The sequence below is a fragment of the Zonotrichia albicollis genome, chromosome 34 (genome assembly GCF_047830755.1).
Source record: "Zonotrichia albicollis isolate bZonAlb1 chromosome 34, bZonAlb1.hap1, whole genome shotgun sequence".
In the NCBI taxonomy this organism is placed as follows: Eukaryota; Metazoa; Chordata; class Aves; order Passeriformes; family Passerellidae; genus Zonotrichia; species Zonotrichia albicollis.
In genome coordinates, this window is record NC_133852.1 from 2,047,299 (window position 1) to 2,066,230 (window position 18,932).

General features: G+C 59.2%; 4 protein-coding genes, 1 long non-coding RNA gene and 1 other non-coding gene across 7 annotated transcripts; 3 read left to right on the plus strand and 3 right to left on the minus strand.

Annotated features, from left to right (window-relative positions):
- Positions 1-1,719: 1,719 nt before the first annotated feature.
- BSCL2 (BSCL2 lipid droplet biogenesis associated, seipin) lies at positions 1,720-8,610 on the plus strand. Its single transcript, XM_074531051.1, is given in 12 exon segments — positions 1,720-1,927; positions 1,929-2,002; positions 3,356-3,437; positions 4,217-4,360; positions 5,880-6,014; positions 6,378-6,420; positions 6,423-6,474; positions 7,475-7,556; positions 7,558-7,614; positions 7,741-7,786; positions 8,025-8,258; positions 8,444-8,610. Coding segments are annotated over 12 exon segments (1,257 nt in total). The 5' UTR covers positions 1,720-1,786.
- Positions 8,611-9,372: 762 nt separating this feature from the next.
- Positions 9,373-14,806, plus strand: UBXN1 (UBX domain protein 1). The gene is made up of 8 exons (XM_074531167.1): positions 9,373-9,523; positions 9,746-9,799; positions 10,390-10,506; positions 11,416-11,559; positions 12,242-12,293; positions 12,982-13,065; positions 13,865-14,081; positions 14,711-14,806. The coding sequence occupies exons 1-8, from the start codon at positions 9,501-9,503 to the stop codon at positions 14,758-14,760; spliced, it is 741 nt and encodes a 246-aa protein (XP_074387268.1). The 5' UTR covers positions 9,373-9,500; the 3' UTR covers positions 14,761-14,806.
- An 11-nt stretch (positions 14,807-14,817) lies between these two features.
- On the minus strand, positions 14,818-16,060 carry UQCC3 (ubiquinol-cytochrome c reductase complex assembly factor 3). 2 transcript variants are annotated; one of them, XM_074531168.1, is made up of 3 exons: positions 15,867-16,060; positions 15,612-15,782; positions 14,818-15,076 (listed from the first exon to the last, which is right to left on the minus strand). In XM_074531168.1, the coding sequence occupies exons 1-2, from the start codon at positions 16,032-16,034 to the stop codon at positions 15,651-15,653; spliced, it is 300 nt and encodes a 99-aa protein (XP_074387269.1). In that variant the 5' UTR covers positions 16,035-16,060; the 3' UTR covers positions 14,818-15,076; positions 15,612-15,650. The 2 variants fall into 2 exon arrangements, with proteins under 2 accessions (XP_074387269.1, XP_074387270.1); XM_074531169.1 differs by lacking the exons at positions 15,612-15,782; positions 15,867-16,060 and adding an exon at positions 15,255-15,528.
- Positions 16,061-16,714: 654 nt separating this feature from the next.
- LOC141726354 (uncharacterized) lies at positions 16,715-17,192 on the minus strand. Its single transcript, XR_012577614.1, has 2 exons — positions 17,062-17,192; positions 16,715-16,807 (listed from the first exon to the last, which is right to left on the minus strand). It is a non-coding gene; the product is annotated as an uncharacterized LOC141726354 (long non-coding RNA).
- Positions 16,881-17,014, minus strand: LOC141726425 (small nucleolar RNA SNORA57). The gene has a single exon (XR_012577671.1). It is a non-coding gene; the product is annotated as a small nucleolar RNA SNORA57 (small nucleolar RNA).
- Positions 17,193-17,285: 93 nt separating the features above from the next.
- On the plus strand, positions 17,286-18,154 carry C34H11orf98 (chromosome 34 C11orf98 homolog). Its single transcript, XM_074531152.1, has 4 exons — positions 17,286-17,416; positions 17,586-17,650; positions 17,735-17,808; positions 17,889-18,154. Exons 1-4 carry the CDS (start codon positions 17,381-17,383, stop codon positions 17,981-17,983), a joined length of 270 nt encoding a protein of 89 aa, XP_074387253.1. The 5' UTR covers positions 17,286-17,380; the 3' UTR covers positions 17,984-18,154.
- Positions 18,155-18,932: the final 778 nt, after the last annotated feature.

Consider the following 18,932-nt stretch of genomic DNA (forward strand, 5'->3'; position numbering starts at 1 on the left):
GGGGGGAAATCCCAAATTTGGGATCCAAGAGGGGAGTTTGGGGTGTGGGGAAGGGAATTTGGGGGGAAATCCCAAATTTTGGGGATCTGGAGAGGGAATTTTTGGAAAAAATCCCAAATTTTTGGGGCTACCCTGATGAATTTTGGGGCTTTCGAATGATTTTGGGGGGTCTGGGGATGAAATTTTTGGGGAAGTCCCAAATTTTGGGGCTCTAGAGAGGAAATCTTGGGAATAATCTCAAATTTTGGGGCTGAACTGGGAGTTTTAGGGAGGAAATTTTGGGAACAATCCCAAATTTTGGGACAAGAGGGGGAATTTTGGGGTTCCCTGGAGATTTTAGGAATGGGGAGGGGAAATTTTGGGATTTCCCAATGAGATTTTGGGAATGGATCCAAAATTTTTGGGAGGGACTTTTGGTGCGGGGGAAGGGATTTAGGGAGGGAATTTTGGGGTGGGAATTTTGGGATTTCCCTCACAGATTTTGGGAATGGGGACGGAATTTTGGGACTGGCCCCCAAATTTTAGGTGGGGATGGAAGAGGGAATTTTGGGGAGGGAATTTTGGGGTTGGAGAGGGGATTTTTGGAGTTTCCTCCCCAAATTTTGGAAAGGGGAGGGGGAATTTTAGGGAGGGAATTTGCGATTTCCCTCACAGATTTTGGGGTTGGAGCTGAAATTTTTGGGATGGAATTTTGGGGTGGGGGAGGAAATTTTAGGGAGAGAATTTTGTGGTTGGGACGGGAAGTTTTGGGCAGGAATTTTGGGAGGGAATTTTGGGAATTCCCCACAGAATTTGGGGTTGGGGCGGAATTTTTGGGAGGAAACTTTGGGGTTGGAGAGGGAATTTTCTGGTTGGGAATTTTGGGATTTCCCCCCAAATTTGAGAATGGGGAAGGGATTTTAGGGAGGGAATTTTGGGGTGGGAATTTTGGGATCACGCCACAGATTTTTGGGGTTTGGGGGCAGAATTTTTGGGAGGAAATTTCGGCGTTGGAGAGGGAATTTTGGGGTGGGGGAAGGAAATTTTTAGCAGGGAATTTTTGGGGTTGCCCCAGAGATTTTGGGGTGGGGAGGGGGAATTTTGGGGCTCCCCCTTAAATTTGGGGGAGGGAATTTTGGGGTTTCCCCCCCAGATTTTGGGAACGGAGCCGAAATTTTTGGGAGGGGATTTGGGGGTGGGGGAAGGGAACTTTTGGAAGGGAATTTTGGGGTTCCCACGAGATTTCGGGGTGGGGGAGGGGAATTGGGGGAGGGGTTCCGCCTCCATGGGGGCGTGGTCCTGCCCCTCCCCCCGTTTAACCCCTCCCACTTTAACCCCTCCCCCTCCCATTGGGCGTTCCCACGGCCCCGCCCCCCCAATGCTCAACGGGGGCGCTCAGGTGTGGGCGGGGCTCAGCTGGGGGCGGGGTTTAACCCTTTCCCTCCCATTTTAACCCCTTTTTAGCCCCTCCCCTGCAATTTTAACCCTTTCCCTCCCAGTTTAATCCCCCCCTCCCATTGGGGGCTCCCATGGCCCCGCCCCCCCAATGCTCACCTGGGGGGGTTCAGGTGTGGCTGGGGGCGTGGTTTAACCCCTTCCCCTCCCATTTTAACCCCTCCCATTCTGGTTTTTGGCAGCCCCTCCCCCTCCCACGGGGGCTCCCACGGCCCCGCCCCCCCAAATGCTCACGTGGGGGGGCTCAGGTGTGGGCGGGGCTCAGCTGGGGGCGTGTCCCTGTTTAACCCCTCCCATTTTAACCCCTCCCATTCCGTTTTTTTCCAGCCCCTCCCCCTCCGATGGGGCTCCCATGGCGCCGGGGGGTTTCCCCGCGGCCCCGCCCCCCCCGTTGCTCACCTGGGGGGCTCAGGTGGGGCGGGGGGCGCGGCGGGCGCTGCTGCGGGGGGCGCTGGGGCTGAGCCTGGCGCTGCTGCTGCTCTGGGGCTCCGTGTTTCCTCTACGGCTCCTTCTACTGGGCCTACCTGCCCGCGGCCGCCGTGCTGCGGCCGCTGCACCTGGCCTTCAGGTGAATAGGGGGTTTGGGGGGCTTTGGGGGGGTTTGGGTGCACCTGCTGCACCTGGGGTTCAGGTAAATGTGGGGTTTGAGGGGTTTGGGTGCACCTGCTGCACCTGGGGTTCAGGTGAATGGGGGCTTTGGGGGCTTTGGGGGGTTTGGGGGGGTTTGGGTGCACCTGGCCTTCAGGTGAATGGGGGGGTTTGGGGGGTTTTTGGGGGGTTTGGGTGCACCTGCTGCACCTGGGGTTCAGGTGAATGGGGGGGTTTGGGGGGCTTTGGGGGGGTTTGGGTGCACCTGCTGCACCTGGGGTTCAGGTGAATGTGGGGTTTGAGGGGTTTGGGTGCACCTGCTGCACCTGGGGTTCAGGTGAATGGGGGGGTTTGGGGGGCTTTTGGGGGTTTGGGTGCACCTGCTGCACCTGGGGTTCAGGTGAATGGGGGGTTTGGGGGGCTTTGGGGGGTTTGGGGGGGTTTGGGTGCACCTGCTGCACCTGGGGTTCAGGTGAATGGGGGGCTTTGGGGGGCTTTGGGGGGCTTTGGGGGGGTTTGGGGGGGTTTGGGTGCACCTGCTGCACCTGGGGTTCAGGTAAATGGGGGGTTTGGGGGGCTTTGGGGGGTTTTTGGGGGTTTGGGTGCACCTGCTGCACCTGGCCTTCAGGTAAATGGGGGGGGTTTGGGGGGTTTTTGGGGGTTTGGGTGGGTTTGGGTGCACCTGGGGTTCAGGTAAATGTGGGGTTTGAGGGGTTTGGGTGCACCTGCTGCACCTGGCCTTCAGGTAAATGTGGGGTTTGGGGGGCTTTGGGGGGTTTGGGTGCACCTGCTGCACCTGGGGTTCAGGTAAATGGGGAGTTTGGGGGGCTTTGGGGGGCTTTGGGGGGGTTTGGGTGCACCTGCTGCACCTGGGGTTCAGGTAAATGGGGAGTTTGGGGGGCTTTGGGGGGCTTTGGGGGGGTTTGGGTGCACCTGCTGCACCTGGGGTTCAGGTAAATGTGGGGTTTGGGGACGTTGGGAGCGGTTTTGGGGGGGTTTGAGAGGTTCACGTGTGTCCAGGTGGGGCTGGGAGGGGTTTGGGGGGGGTTTCAGGTGTGTTCAGGTGGGGTTTTGAGGGGCTTCAGGTGGGGCTGGGAGGGCTTTTTGGGGATTTGGGTGTGTCCAGGTGTGCTCAGGTGGGGGGTTTTTGGGGGCCCAGGTGGGGCTGAGAAGGGTTTTAGGGGGTTCAGGTGTGTCCAGGTGAGGCTGGGAGGGGTTTTTGGGGTGTGTGGGGTTTTGGGGTGATTTTAGGGTGGTTTTGGGGGATTTTGGGGTGGTTTTGGGTGTTTTCGGGGGGTATTTCTCATCCCTGACCCCATTTTTGCCCCCCCAGGTCGGACTGTGAGCGCCCCGGGCCCGAGCTCTGCTCCTTCCCCACGGCCAACGTGTCCCTGCTGGGGGAGCACCGCGAGAAGGTTCTGGAAATGTCGCAAAATCTGGGGAATTTGGGGCCAAAATGTCCTGAAAATATCCCCAAAAATTCTGGGGGGTTTGGGGTCAAAATGTGCTGAAAATATCCCAAAAATGCCATTCCCAGCTGCACCAGGTGTAACTCAGGTGTGTCCAGGTATGACCATATATGGCCAGGTGTATCTCAGGTGTAACCCAGCTGTACCAGGTGTAACCCAGGTGTATCCCAGGTGTAACCCAGGTGTATCTCAGGTGTATGTTAGGCACTCCCAGGTGTAACCCAGCTGCACCAGGTGTAACTCAGGTGTGTCCAGGTATGACCATATATGGCCAGGTGTATCTCAGGTGTATCCCGGGTGTATCCCAGCTGTACCAGGTGTATCCCAGGTGTACCAGGTATAACCCAGGTGTATCCCAGGTGTATGTTGGCCATGCCCAGGTGTAACCCAGGTGTATCTCAGGTATAACCCAGGTGTATCCCAGGTGTATGTTAGGCACTCCAGGTGTACCAGGTGTAACCCAGGTGTATCTCAGGTGTATGTTAGCCATGCCCAGGTATACCAGGTGTAACCCAGGTGTATCCCAGGTGTAACCCAGGTGTAACCCAGGTGTATCTCAGGTATAACCCAGGTGTATCCCAGGTGTACCAGGTGTATCCCAGGTGTATCCCAGGTGTACCAGGTGTAACCCAGGTGTATACCAGGTGTAACCCAGGTGTATACCAGCTGTACCAGGTGTAACCCAGGTGTAACCCAGGTGTAACCCAGGTGTATTTCACCCTCAGGTGTTACTCTATGGGCAGCTGTACCGGATCTCGCTGGAGCTGGAGCTGCCGGAGTCGCCGGTGAACCGAGAGCTGGGGATGTTCATGGTGGGGCTGAGCCTGTACGGGAGTGACGGCAAAACGCTGGCCAGGAGCGAGAGATCGGTACTGGGACAGACTGGGATTGACTGGGAATGGGCTGGGACAGACTGGGATTGACTGGGATTGAACGGGATTGAACTGGGAATGAACTGGGATTGAACCGAGAGCTGGGGATGTTCATGGTGGGGCTGAGCCTGTACGGGAGTGACGGCAAAACCCTGGCCAGGAGCGAGAGATCGGTACTGGGATAGACTGGGATTGACTGGATTGACTGGGATTGAACTGGGATAGACTGGGATTGACTGGGAATGGGCTGGGATTGAACTGGGATTGACTGGGATTGGGCTGGGAATGAACTGGGATTGACTGGGAATGGGATGGGATTGACTGGGATTGAGCTGGGGTGAACGGGATTGAACTGGGATAAACTGGGATTGACTGGGATTGACTGGGATAAACTGGGATAGACTGGGATTGACTGGGATTGAACTGGGATTGACTGGGATTGAACTGGGATTGACTGGGATAGACTGGAATTGGGCTGGGATAAACTGGGAATGAACTGGGATTGACTGGGATTGACTGGGATAAACTGGGATTGAACTGGGATTGAACTGGGATTGACTGGGATTGACTGGGATAAACTGGGAATGAACTGGGATTGACTGGATTGAACTGGAATTGAACTGGGAATGAGATTGGGAACTGGGAATGAACTGGAATGGGAACTGGGACTGGGACTTTGGGCTGGGATTTGAGGATTTGGGGTCTGGATGGGATTGGAAGGCTCTGGGCTGGATTTGGGCTCTCTGGGTGGGATTTGGGATGGATTTGGGGTCCCAGGGTTGGATTTGTGGTGTTTTTGGGGTCTCTGGGTGGGATTTGGGGTCCCATTTGGGGTTTGGGGTCCCATTTAGGATTTGGGATGGATTTGTGGTGTTTTTGGGGTCTCTGGGTGGGATTTGGGATGGGTTTAGGATGTTTTTGGGGTCCCAGGCCATGCTGCGGGCCCTGCACATGCGGCCTTTGGGGTGGGTTTGGGGTCTCAGGGCTGTATTTAGGGTGGGTTTGGGGTCTCAGGGCTGTGTTTAGGGTTGGTTTGGGGTCTCAGGGCTGTATTTAGGGTGGGTTTGGGGTCTCAGGGCTGTATTTAGGGTGGGTTTGGGGTGGGTTTGGGGTCTCAGGGCTGTATTTAGGGTGGGATTTGGGGTGGGTTTGGGGTCTCAGGGCTGTATTTAGGGTGGGTTTGGGGTCTCAGGGCTGTGTTTAGGGTTGGTTTGGGGTCTCAGGGCTGTATTTAGGGTGGGTTTGGGGTCTCAGGGCTGTATTTAGGGTGGGTTTGGGGTGGGTTTGGGGTCTCAGGGCTGTATTTGGGGTGGGTTTGGGGTGTCAGGGCTGTATTTAGGGTGGGATTTGGGGGTGGTTTTGGGGTCTCAGAGTGTTTTTGGGGTCCCAGGCCATGCTGCGGGCCCTGCACATGCGGCCTTTGGGGTGGGTTTGGGGTGGGTTTGGGGTCTCAGGGCTGTATTTAGGGTGGGGTTTCCGATGGATTTGGGGTCTCAGAGTGTTTTTGGGGTCCCAGGCCATGCTGCACTATCGCTCCCGCCTGCTCCGGGCCCTGCACACCGCGGCCTTCGCCGGACTCTTCCTCAGCGGCTTCGCGGAGCAGAGCCAGACCCTGGAGCTGGAGCTGATGGGGCGCTACCGCGAGGACCCCGTGGGTCTGGGGTCCAGCTGGGGGGCTTGGGGGGCCTGGAGGGTCCCAGAGGGGGTTTGGGAGGTCCTTGGGGGATCCCAGGGCATCCCAGTGGGGTTTTGGGGGGATTTATGGGGTCTGAGGGGGGATTTGGGGGGTCCCTAGGGGGGTCTCAGGGGGTCTCAGGGGAATTTGGGGACGTCCTGGGGGGGTTTGGGGTATTTTGGGGGATAATTGGGGGATATTTTGTGGGTACCAGGGGGTTTTGGGGATTTTCTGGGGATATTTTGGGGTCCCAGGGTGGTTTTCGGGATACTTTGGGTGTCCCAGGGTAATTTTGGGGATATTTTGGGGGTCCCTGACCCCTCATTTCCCCCTCCCCAGTACTCGCCCACCGCGGGGGCTCTGGTTGAGATCCGCAGCCGCCGGTGCAGCTCTACGGGGCGCGGCTGCGCGTGCACGCGCACTTCAGCGGCCTCAGGTAACCCCAGACCCGGCCTAAATCCGGCCTAAACCTGGCCTAAACCTGCCCTAAACCTGGCCTAAACGCGGCCTAAACCTGGCCTAAACCTGGCCTAAACCTGGCCTAAACCCGGCCTAAACCTGGCCTAAACCTGGCCTAAACCTGGCCTAAACCTGGCCTAAACCTGGCCTAAACCTGGCCTAAAACTGCCCCAAACCTGGCCTAAAACTGCCCCAAACCCGGCCTAAACCTGGCCTAAACCTGGCCTAAACCTGCCCCAAACCTGGCCTAAAACTGCCCCAAACCTGCCTTAAACCTGGCCTAAATCTGGCCTAAAACTGCCCCAAACCTGGCCTAAACCTGGCCTAAACCTGGCCTAAACCTGGCCCCAAACCCGGCCTAAACCTGGCCTAAACCTGGCCTAAACCTGGCCTAAACCTGGCCTAAACCTGGCCTAAACCTGACCTAAACCTGCCCTAAACCTGGCCTAAACCTGCCTTACACCTGGCCTAAAACTGCCCCAAACCTGCCTTAAACCTGGGTTAAACCTGGGTTAAAACTGACCCAAACTCTGCCGGTAACCTGCTCTAAACCTGCCCTAAACCTGGGTTACACCTGTGCCAAACCCGGCCTAAACCTGTCCCCAGGTACCTGCTGTACCATTTCCCCGTGACGTCAGCGGTTGTGGGCGTGGCCGGGGAACTGTCACACACATCACACACCTGTCCCTGTGTCACACACCTGTCCCTGTGTCACACACACGTCACACACACGTCACACACGTGTCACACACCTGTCCCTGTGTCACACACACGTCACACACGTGTCACACACGTGTCACACCTGTCCCCAGGTACCTGCTCTATCACTTCCCTGTGACGTCAGCGGTTGTGGGCGTGGCCGGGAACTGTCACACACCTGTCCCTGTGTCACACACCTGTCCCTGTGTCACACACCTGTCCCTGTGTCACACACATGTCACACACACGTGTCACACACGTGTCACACCGGTCCCCAGGTACCTGCTCTATCACTTCCCTGTGACGTCAGCGGTTGTGGGCGTGGCCGGGAACTGGACCCTCCTGGCTTTGCTGACCCTGGGCGGGGTACCTGCAGTGGGGGAGGGGCCCCCAAAGGCCCCGCCCCCGCCCGCCACAGGTAAACCCCGAAATTGGGGGAGGGGGCTAAGGGAGAGGGCGGGGCTAATGGCGAAAGGGGGCGGGGCTGGGGGATTCCCCCGCCCCTCCCCCACTGCTGAGCTCACCTGAGCCCCTCCCCCAACAGGAGCGAAGGAACCGAGGAGGAGCCACCGGGGAGGGGGAGGGGACAGGTGAGAGATGGGGGCGGGGCAATGGGGGAGGGGGGAGGGGCCAGGGGACGGGGAGGGGCTGCAGAATTTGGGGAAATTTTGGGAGGATTTGGGGATTTTTCAGGGGAAATTTTTGGGGGAAATTTGGAGATTTTGGGGATGTTTCGGAGGGATTTGGAAGAAGATTTTTGGGTGGGATTTTGGGGATTTTTGGGAATGTTCAAGTTGATTCTTTCTCCCCCCTCTCCCCCCTCCCCAGACCTCCAAGACCCCCCCCAGAATTCGGAGGAGCCCGAAAACGTCGGAGCCTCAGAGCCCGGCCCAGGTGGGGGAGGGGCAGCGACCCCCAAAAAAAAACCCCAAAATCCAAAGGGGGGGGAGGGGCCCAAATTTGGGGGGAGGGGCACAATTTGGGAGGAGGGGCCCCATATTGGGGGAGGGGCAGAATTTTTGGGGGAGGGGCCAAGTTTGGAAGAGGGAGGGGCTCAAAATTGTGGGGAGGGGCCACAATTTGGGAGGGAGTGGCCAATTTGGGGGGAGGAGCCAATTTGAGGGGGGAGTGACTTATTTTTGGAGGAGGAAGGGCCCAAATTTGGAGGTGGGAGGGGGCCCAAATATGGGGGGAGGGGCCCAAATTTTGGGTCTGGGGTCTCTGACCGCCCCTCCCCCCCTCCCCAGACCCGCCCCCTGCTCAGCGCCGCCCCCAAGGAGGGGGAGGGGCCGGAGGAAGAGGAGGAAGCGGAGGGGGCGGGGCAGCAGGAGGAGGCCACGCCCACGCCCCTCCCCCAGGCTCTCGCGGACGGCCCCTCCCCCTCCGGCAGCGCCATCTCTGCTCCAGCTCCTGAGCCCCGCCCCCCCGCCCCTCCCCCCGTTTTGGGGGTGTCAATAAAGGCTTCGGCCCCTCCCCACACCCCGAAAATGAGTCGGGATTTATTTCGGGAGGGGGAGGGGGGGGAGGGACGGGAGCCCCCAAAATCCCCCCAATTCCCCTCAGATTCCCCCAAATTTCCTCCAAATTCCTCCCCATTTTCCCCAAAATTCCCCCCAAATTCTTCCAAATTTCCCCCAAAATCCCCCTCAATGCCCCCAAAATCTCCCCCCCATAATCAACCCGAAGAAAATCTGGTCCAAATTTAAGAATTTTGGGGTATTTTTTTTTTTGTGATTTTGGGGTTGTGATTTGGGCTATTTTTGGGTGAGTTTTGGGCTATTTTTTGGTAGGTTTTGGAGTATTTTTGGGTTGGTTTTGAGGTCACTTGGGGGGCGGTTTTGGTCGGATTTTGGGTTTTTTTTGGGTTGGTTTCAGGGTTTTTTTGGGAGAGGTTTTGGGGTCAGTTTACAGCAATTTAGGGATTAATTCGGGTTGGTTTTGGGGTCGGGTTTTGAGGTATTTTTGCGTTGGTTTTGCAGTCACTTTAGGGCGCTTTTGGGGTCGGGTCTTGGGCTATTTTTGGGTTGGTTTCAAGCTATTTCTGGCTTGGGTTTTGGGTGAGTTTTGGATTATTTTTGGGTTGGTTTTGGATTATTTTGGAGTGATTTCGGCGCCTCATTTTGGATTTCTCAGCTCCATTCGCGTTCCCGTCGCCTTCTGTCCCTTCCTGGCCCCCGTCTCCACGTGACCCTGACCCCGCCCCCTCTCCCCGCCCCCACATGACGTCACACAAGGCGCCGGTGCCGCCATGATGGCGGCGGGCGGCGGGGCCGGGCCGGGCGGGCCCTGGAGGCGCTGCTGGAGATGGGATTCGGGGCCCGGCGAGCGTGAGGGCGGGGACAGCGGGGAGGGACGGGAGGGAGCCCGCGGTAACCGGAGAGGGGCCAGGAATGGGAGCCGGGAGGGGTCTGGGGGGTCCCGGGGGGGATTTAGGGGGTCCCAGGGGGGATTTGCGGGTCCCGGGGGAGATTTGGGGGGTCCCGGGATTGTGGGGGGATTTGGGGGGTCCCGGAGCTCCCCCGTGATCCCTCCCGGGTCGGTCCCGCAGGGGCGAAGGCGCTGGCGCTGACCGGGAACCGCGGGGTGGAACCGGCCATGGACTGGTGAGGGGGGGAACGGGAAACGACGGGACCCCAAAAACAACCGGGAACCCCAAAAAATCCCTCCCGGGAACCCCCAGAAATCCCCCAGGACCCCCAAAACACTCCCAGGACATCCAGAGACCCCCTAAAACCCCCCTGAGACCCCCAAAAAGCTCCCCAGGACCCCCCAAAACTCCCCTGGAACCCCCCAAAAAGACCCTGAGACCCCAAAATTCTCCCTTGGGACCCCTCAAAACCCCCCTGGGAACCCCAAAACCTCCCCGAGACCCCAAATTTCCCATTAGACTCCACCAGGGAGCCCCAAAAGCCACCCTGAGACCCCCAAAAAACCCCCGAGACCCCAAACCCTGCCAGGGACCCCCTCAAACCCCCCTAATAACGCCCCATGGACCCCCAAAACTCCCCCAAGGACCCCAAATCTCCCCTTAGGCCCCCCCAGGGAGCCCCAAAAACCACCCTGAGACCCCCCAAAACCCCTCCAGGACCCCCAAAATCCCCCTGAGACCCCAAATTTCCCCCAAATCCCCCCTGAGACCCCGCCAGGACCCCCCAGTTTTGGGGACCCCCCCTGATTTTGGGACCCCCCCCAGGCTGGTGGCTCACGAGGACGACCCCGACTCGGACTCGGACCCCGAGACCCCCCCGGACCTGGGGGCGCTGCTGGGGGGGCCCCGGGCGCCGCCGGGGGAGCAGGACGAGACCCAGAAGTGAATTTGGGGGGGATTTGGGGGAATTTGGGGTTAAAATGGGAAATTTGGGGGTTTGAGGGGTGAATCTGGGGGGAATTTGGGGTTCAAGGGGGGAATTTGGGTGTTTGGGGAGGGGATTTAGGGGTTGAAAGGGAAAATTTGGGGGTTTTGAGGGAATTGGGGAAGAAATTTGGGGGTTCAAGGGGGGATTTGTGGGTTTGAGGGGGGAAATTCAGGGGTTTGGGGAGGGAATTTGGGGTTGAAGGGGAAATTTGGGGTTTTGGGGTTGGATTTGGGGATTTAGAAGGAAAATTTGGGGGTCTGGAGAGGGAATTTGGGGACATATGGAGGGTTTGGGGGGGAATTTGGAGATTTAAGAGGGAAATTTGGATGTTCGAGAGGAATTTTGGGGTCCAGTGGGGAATTTAGTGTTCAGGGTGGAATTCTGGGGTTCTAAATGAAATTTCTGAAGTTTCAGTGGGGGAATTTGGAGGATCAGGTGAGAATTTTTAAGGTTCAGGATGACTTAGGGGTTCAGGATTTGGGGTTCAGGGTGATTTTGGGGTCCCAGGGCGTTGTCAGAGGCCGGGCAAAAGCGAGAGCAGAGGGGTTTCAGTGATTACAGGATTTTTGTGGGTTTGGGGTTCAGAGTTTTGGGTTTCAGGGTGGTTTTAGGGTTCAGAATTTGGGGTTCAGGGTTATTTCAGGGTTCAGAATTTGGATTTCAGGATGATTTTAGGGTTCAGAATTTGGGGTTCAGGGTGATTTAGGGGTTCAGGATTTGGGGTTCAGGGCTATTTCAGGGTTCAGAATTTGGGGTTCAGGGTTATTTTAGGGTTTAGGATTTGGGGTTCGGGGTGATTTAGGGGTTCAGGGTTATTTCAGGGTTCAGGGTTATTTTGGGGCTCAGGGTTCTTTGGGGTTCAGGGCCCTGTCGGAGGCCGGGGAGGAGCGCGAGCGGCGCCGCCGGGGCCAGGAGCTGGCCAAGCTGCGCGAATGGCGCCGGGACGAGGAGCGGCGCCGGGCGGCCGAGGAGCGGCGGCGGGACCGGGCCGAGGAGAGGGCGGCGCGGTGAGAGGGGAACGGCCCCAAGGGAGCCCCAAAACTGCGCTGAAATCCCGAAATTTCACCCCAAAAAAATCCCAGAAAGGAACAGCCCGGGCCGAGCCCTCCGGGCCGCCAGGGGGCGCCTCAAGCGCCGGAAGCTCCCTCAGAACCCGCGGCCCCACAAAACCTCGAGAAAACCCAAAAAATCCCCGAAAACCCCAAAAACCTCCTTAAAACCCCCAAAACCTCCCGAGAGAGATCAGAAAGTTTTGGGAAATCCAAGAACTCCCGGATTTTTTCTCATTTAAAACCCTCAGGAAGGGCTGTCACACCGAGTCTCCTGGGTCGCCTCATGAACCCCTCAGAACCCCCGGCCCACAAAACCTCGGGGAACCCCAAAATAACCCAAAAACCTCCTTAAAAACTCCAAAACCTCCCGAGAAGCCCCAAAAAGTTTTAGAAAATTCCAAAAATACCGGAATTTTTCTCATTTAAAACCCCCGGAAAGGGACCCCGGGTCCTCTGGGCCGCCAGGGGGCGCCTCAAGCGCCGGAAGCTCCCTCAGAACCCGCGGCCCCACAAAACCTCGGGGAGCCCCAAAAAAACCCCCAAAAACCTCCTAAAAACCCCCAAAATCCCCTGGGGAAGCCCAAAAATTTTTAGGAAATCTCAAAATCCGCGGAATTTTCCTTCCCTGTTCCCACAGGCAGCGAGTGCGGGAGAAGATTGAGAGGGACAAGGCAGAGCGAGCGCAGAGGGTGAGCGGGGTCCCAAAAATTGGGGGGATCCCCAAAAAATTGGGGAGGTTCCAAAGGATTTGGGGGATAGCAAAGGATTTGGCGGGGGGATCCAAAAAATTTGGAGGGATCTTAAAGGATTTGGGGGGATTCCAGAGAATTTTGAGGTGATCCTAAAGGACTGGGGAGGGTCCCAAAAAATTGGAAAAATCCAAGAAGGTTTTGGGAATCTCAGAATTTGGGGGAATCCTGAACAACTGGGAGAATCCCAAAAGATTTTGGGAGATCCTCAAAGGATTTTTGGAGGGGACCCCAAAGGATTTAGGGGGGATCTCAAAGGATTTGAGGGCTCCCCAAAAACTGGGGAAGATCCCAAAGGATTTTGGGGGGATCCTCAAAAAATTGGAAAAATCCCAAAAGATTTTGGGGCATCCCAAAGGATTTTCAGGGGGGACCCCAAAGGATTTAAGGAGGATCTCGAAGTATTTGGGGGGTTCCCAATGATTTTAAGGGGGGGGAATCCATAAGGACTGGGAGCGGGGGGTCCCAAAAAATTGGTTTAATCCTGAAAAATTGAGGGATCCCAAAGGATTTTTGGGGAATCCCACGGGGTTTTGGGGCTCCCACAGAATTTGGGGACCCCCCGAGCACGGTTTGGGTCCATCCTCACCAGGACCCCTCCCCCATTTCCCCCCTCTGTCCCCCCCAGTTCGCCCCGACCCCCCCGACCCCCCCGGCCCAGCCCCCCCCGGAGGCGCCGGCGCCGCGGGAATACGACCAGTGCCGGATCCAGGTGGGCACGGGGGGGCTTGGGGGGTGTTTGGGGGCTTTCGGGGGATTTTGGGGCGTCCTGGGGGCGTCTGGGGGGAGCCCTGATTGATTTCAGGCCTCCCTGCTGGATTTTGGGGGGGATTTTGGGGCTCCTTGCTGAGATTTCAGGGAATTTTTGGGGTTATCTGGGAAGATTTCTGGGAATTTTAGGGTGATTTTGGATGGTTTGGTGTGATTAGGGCTGATTTTGGATGATCTAGCGGTGCTTTTGGGCTGATTTATGATGATCTTTGGGTAATTTTGGGCTGATTTGGGGTATTTTGGACTGATTTTGATGATTTTGGGGTGATCTTGGTCTCCTTGATGGGTTTCTGGGTAATTTAGGGGAGATTTGGGCCTGATTTAGGATGACCTAGGGTGATTTTGGCTCATTTGGGCTGATTTTGGATCATTTAGGGCTGACTTGTGCTGGTTTTAATTTGTGCTGATTTTTGGCTGTTTTTTTTGTGCTGATTCAGGCTGATTTTGGGCCATTTTATGCTGATTTTTGCGCTGATTTTTTGCCATTTTCCCTGATTTTTGGCTGGTTTTTTTGTGCTGATTCAGGATGATTTTGGGCCATTTTATGCTGATTTTTGTGGTGATTTTTTTGTGCTGATTCAGGATGATTTTGGGCTGTTATGGGGCCATTTTGTGCTGATTTTTGGCTGGTTTTTTTGTGCTGATTCAGGATGATTTTGGGCCATTTTATGCTGATTTTTGTGCTGATTTTTGTGCCGATTTTTTGCCATTTTCCCTGACTTTTGGCCCGTTTTCCCCAGGTGCGCCTCCCCGACGGGCGCGCCCTCACGCAGAGTTTCCGCGCGCGGGAGCCGCTGGCGGCCGTGCGTCTCTTTGTGGAGCTGCACCGGGGCCCGGGGGGCACGGGGGGCACCGGGGGGGACCCCCAGAGCCCCCCCGAGCCCTTCAGCCTCCGCACGGCCTTTCCCCGGCGCCTCTTCACCGACGAGGACATGGAGAAACCCCTGCAGGAGCTGGGTGGGCAAACGGGGGCGTTTCGGGGCTTGGAGGGGATCTGGGGGGTCCTTGAAGGGATTTGGGGGGTCCTTTGTGGGTCCCTGTGGCATCTGGGAGGTCCCTGAGGGGATTTGGGGGGTACTTGGGGGGTCCTTAAAGGAATTTGAGGGCCCTTAAATTGATTTAAAGGGGATTTAGGGGTCCTTAAAAGGACTTGAGGGGTCCTTAAAGGGATATTAGGGTTCCTGAGGGAATTAAGGGGGAATTTTGGGGGGTCCTTGGTGAGTTCCAAGGGGTTTGGGAATCCTGGGGGGAACTGAGGGTCCTTGAGGGAGTTTTGGGGTCCCTGGGGGGATCTCCAGGAGGTTTGGGGGGTCCTTGGAAGGGTTTGGGGGTGAATTGAGGGGGGTTTGAGGGGTCCTTGGGGTGATTTGGGGCGTCCCTGGAGGACTGGGGGGGTCTCCAAGGGATTTGGGGAGCTCTTAAAGGGATTTGAGGGGATTTGGGGGGATCTGGGGGGTCCTGAGGGGATTTCGGGGTGTCCTTGGGGGGATCTGGGGGGTCCTGAGGGGAAACTGGGGGTCCATAGGGGGTTTTGGGGGGTCCCTGGGTGATTTTGGGGGGTCCTGATCTCCCCCTCCCCATTCCAGGTCTGGTTCCCTCCGCCGTCGTCATCGTGGCCAAGAAGGAGGGGAGCTGAGGGGGGCCCCCCAAAATCCCCAAATAAACCCAAAAAACCCCAAAAACTCCAAGTCTGTCCTGTCCTGTGCCCCCCACCAGAGCAGTCTGGGGGTTCCAGTGCCGTTATTGGGGTCCCCCAGGTATTTCTGGGGTCCCCAGACCAGTCTGGGGGTCCCGGTGCCTTTATTGGGGTCCCCTCGTTGGTTTTGGGGTCCTCAGTTCCATTTTTGGGGTCCCGGTGCCGTTTTTGGGCTCCCCTCAGGGGTTTTTGGGGTCCTGGCGCTGCCAGCGTCCCACGGGGTCAGCGAGGATGACGATGCCCCAGCCGGCCAGACCTGCGGGACAATGGGGGTCACACCTGGGTCCCTTCCCACCCCCCTAAATTTTGGGCAGAATTTGGGGCCATTCCGGGGCCACCCTCACCCTGCCGCGACTTGGTTTCCATGGAAACCCTCCACATTTCCCGCCAACACTCAGTCCCCGCCCCCTCCCGGTTCCCGCCCCGCCCCTCACCGGCAGCGAAGGTGATCTGGGCGATGGCGCCCATGGAGGGCGCGATCCCCCTTTTCATGGTGTTGCGCGGACCCTGGTACACCCAGACGGCGGCCATGAGCAGCCCCGCGCCGCTCAGCAGGCGGCAGCTCCAGCAGCCCCCGAACAGCGGCCGCGGCGAGCCCGGGCCGGGTCCCGGCACCGGCGGCGCCTCCGGTGCGGCCTCCGCGCCCCGCGGCCGCGACATGGCCGGACCGGAAAGGACGCCGGAAGTGCCCGTCATTTATAGCACTCCGAGTGTAACCGCGCGCAAAACCAAAAGAGTTCCGTGCGCAACCGCGCCCAGCGCTGATGGTTCCGGGGAAAAGGGCGGGATACCGGGAAACGGAGGGTGAGGGGGGCCTCCCGATGCTGACGTCACTTTCGCCACGGTACCGGCCGGTTCGCCACGTTGTCGTCGGTCTCGGCCGCCTCGCGCAGCGCCGCCATGATCAGCTCGTTGTGGCGCCGCCGCTGCGCCAAAGTCGCGGCATCCGCGCCGGGCTGGCCCTGCCGGACCAGGAACACCGCGGGGTCACCGCCGGTTCCGGTCCCCGAGGCGTCCCCGCCGCCCCCTTCGCCTTCCCCCCGTACCTTGAGCGTCTGCAGCCGCTCCTGCTCGCCGCCCGCGATCGCCACCCACAGCAGCAGCCCCAGCGCCACCGGGACGGCGCCGCGGGCGAGGGCCAGCGGCCACCGCCGGTCCAGCGCCATCGCCGCCTCCCCTCCGCTTCCGGCGCCGCTCTGGCCCGCCCGGAGCATAGAGACCGAGGCTAGGAGGACCGGAAATTGTCTCCGCCATCTTGAAACCATAGAGAGAAGGGACGGGACGACAGGAAAATCCTTCTGGCACGTTGAAACCATAGAGACAGCAGCTGGGAGGACCGGAAATTGTCTCCGCCATCTTGAAACCATAGAGAGAAGGGACGGGACGATCGGATAACCCTTCTGGCACGTTGAAACCACAGAGACGGCGGCTGGGAGGACCGGAAATTGTCTCCGCCATCTTGAAACCATAGAGAGAAGGGACGGGACGATCGGATAACCCTTCTGGCACGTTGAAACCATAGAGACGGCAGCTGGGAGGACCGGAAATTGTCTCCGCCATCTTGAAACCATAGAGAGAAGGGACGGGATTACCGGAAATCCCTTCTGGCACGTTGAAACCATAGAGACGGCAGCTGGGAGGACCGGAAATTGTCTCCGCCATCTTGAAACCATAGAGACGGGGGCTGGGAGGACCGAAAATCCCCTCTGGCACATAATTATCATAGAGATGGCGGCCTGGAGGACCTGTAGTTGTACCCCCCCTCACGGCCGCATTCCCCCCTTGCGACCGTCGGGATAGGGGTCACGGAGTGGCTTCAGAACCGGGAAGGGAACGGGAGATCCCCGCCCTCACCCCGGGACGCGCCGATACCAAAAGTAGACACAAGACCAAAGCGGTTCAGAACGGTTTATTAACAATTTAAAGTACAAAATCACCCCTTAGCCGCCGGCGCGGTCCCGTGGCGTTCCCGGTCCTTCAGCGGGCCCTGCAGAGGAGAAAATGACGATGAAGCGGCGGCCCCGAGCGCTCCGGAGCTCCCGTGGCAGAGGCGCCCGGGGCCTTGTCCCGGCGTGTGAGGGTGGGACCGGCGGACGCCACCGCCGGCACCGAAGACATCGCGCCGGTCGCTGCTTTCCCTCCGCACATCACGGAGCCCGGCACGGCAACGCCGGGGCCCGCCAAGAACGAGAGGATTCTTCCGGTTACCCGCTCCCCGCCCGGTTTTAAGCCGAAACCAACCGCAAATCCAGATCTGAACTCGTGTCTTACCCAGCGCTCAAAGAACGGGCTGAGGCGAGGCGGCCATTTTATATAGCGCGATATGTGGGCGAGGCCTCGGATAATCCCACCAATGAACGGGGCCGGCACGCGCGCGCCAACCAATGAAAACAAACCATAAGAAAAAGGGCGGTGGCCCCAGCGTTAATTTGAGTATGGGCGGGCCCCTCGCTATCGCAGCCAATCAGAGCCCGCTCCAGGCGGGGCGGAGCAGAGAGGCGGGGTTTAGTTACCGGAAGTTTAGCCGGAAAGGAAGTGGTGCCGGACCGGAATTTGCACGATGGGGATCGGAGGGAAAATCAACCGGCCCCGAACGGTGACCGGGGGCACCGGGAGGGCTCCAGGGACACCGGGGGGCACCGGGAGGGGCCAGCGGGATGAACGGTCCGGGGGGAGGGCGGGAATCCCCATCCTCACCGGGACTCCCGGTAATCGGTACCGGGAGGGGTCTCCGGTACCGGCGCTGACCCCGCTGTTCCCCACAGGAGCTGCGCAAGAAGCTCTTCAAGCGGCGGCGGGAGCGGGCGCGGGGCCGGCGGCAGAAGCGGCGGTGAGCGTCCCCCCCGACCCTCCCGGTGCCCTCCCGGTGTTCCCCGGTAACCGAGGGCGGGTCCCGGTGCTCTCCCCGCTCTAGGTCGGTGTCGGTGCCCACGGGTCAGGCCCCGGTGTGGGGGAAGCGGCTGCGGAAGGAGCTGAAGCGGCTGCGGGGTGAGCGGGGAGCGGTACCGGGGACACCGGGGGGCACCGGGGGCGGTACCGGAGCCCTGAGCCCCTCCCGGTGTCCCCAGCGCTGAAGGCGGCGGTGACCGAGGCGAAGCGGCCGCGGGAGGAGGAGGCGGGAAAGGGGAACGGCGACGTGGAGATGGCGGAGGCGGCCCCGTGACAGCGGGGACACCCCGGTGACAGTGGGGACACCCCGGTGCTCCTATTGCCGCCAGTGCCGCCCGCTCACCGCGCCGGAACCGCCCCGGTGCCCCCTCGGTGGTCCCGGTGTCCCCGGTCCCTCCCAGTCTGTCCCAGTACCCCAGTAAAGGATTTCTCTCATCTGTCCCCAGTCCCTCCCGGTGTCCCCAGTTTGTCCCGGTGTCCCCTGTCCCTCCCGGTGTCCCCAGTTTGTCCCGGTGTCCCCAGGCCGCGTTCCCGCTGTTCCCAGTTTATCCCGGTGTCCCCAGTCCCTCCCGGTGTCCCCAGTTTGTCCCGGTGTCCCCAGTTTGTCCCGGTGTCCCCAGGCCGCGTTCCCGCTGTCCCCAGTTCCTGTCCCCGGTCACTCCAGTACAAACCAGTTCCTCCCCAGTTAAACCCCTTCCAATCCCACAACAAACCAGGCCCAGTCTGTCCCAGTCTGTCCCAGTTTATTGGGGGCGGGGCCGGGGCCCCCCCAGTCCCTCGGCGGGGGCGGGGCCGCTCCTCGAGCCGGGGGGGCGCTGGGGAGAGAATGGGGGGGGGGAACCGGGGTGAATGGGGGGGAATGGGGGGGACTGGGGGGCACGAGCACCCCCCCAGCAACACCAGGGCCAACTGGGAACCCCCAACCCCAAACTGGGCCATGCTGGGAACCCCAAACTGGGCCTTACTGGGAGCCCCCGACCCAAAACTGGGCCTTACTGGGGTCACTCCCCCACCCCAGTCCATATTGGGAACCCCCCAACCCCAAACTGGGCCTTACTGGGAGCCCCCGACCCAAAACTGGGCCATGCTGGGATCAGTTTCCCCCCCCAGTCCATACTGGGACCCCCCAACCCCAAACTGGGCCTTATTGGGACCCCCCAACCCCAAACTGGGCCATACTGGGATCACTTCCCCACCCCAGTTCATACTGGGACCCCCCCCAG

Coding starts and splice junctions, on each gene's coding strand:
- C34H11orf98 (XM_074531152.1), top strand. CDS start 17,381: ATGGGGATCGGAGGGAAAATCAACCGGCCCCGAACG. Junction 17,651..17,734: donor GGCCGGCGGCAGAAGCGGCG/GTGAGCGTCCCC, acceptor TCCCCGCTCTAG/GTCGGTGTCGGTGCCCACGG. Junction 17,809..17,888: donor GGAGCTGAAGCGGCTGCGGG/GTGAGCGGGGAG, acceptor CGGTGTCCCCAG/CGCTGAAGGCGGCGGTGACC.
- UBXN1 (XM_074531167.1), top strand. CDS start 9,501: ATGGGATTCGGGGCCCGGCGAGC. Junction 9,524..9,745: donor GGATTCGGGGCCCGGCGAGC/GTGAGGGCGGGG, acceptor CGGTCCCGCAGG/GGCGAAGGCGCTGGCGCTGA. Junction 10,507..11,415: donor GAGCAGGACGAGACCCAGAA/GTGAATTTGGGG, acceptor TTTGGGGTTCAG/GGCCCTGTCGGAGGCCGGGG.
- UQCC3 (XM_074531169.1), bottom strand. CDS start 15,516: ATGACGGGCACTTCCGGCGTCCTTTCCGGTCCGGCCATGTCGCGGCCG. Junction 15,077..15,254: donor CCAGATCACCTTCGCTGCCG/GTGAGGGGCGGG, acceptor ATTGTCCCGCAG/GTCTGGCCGGCTGGGGCATC.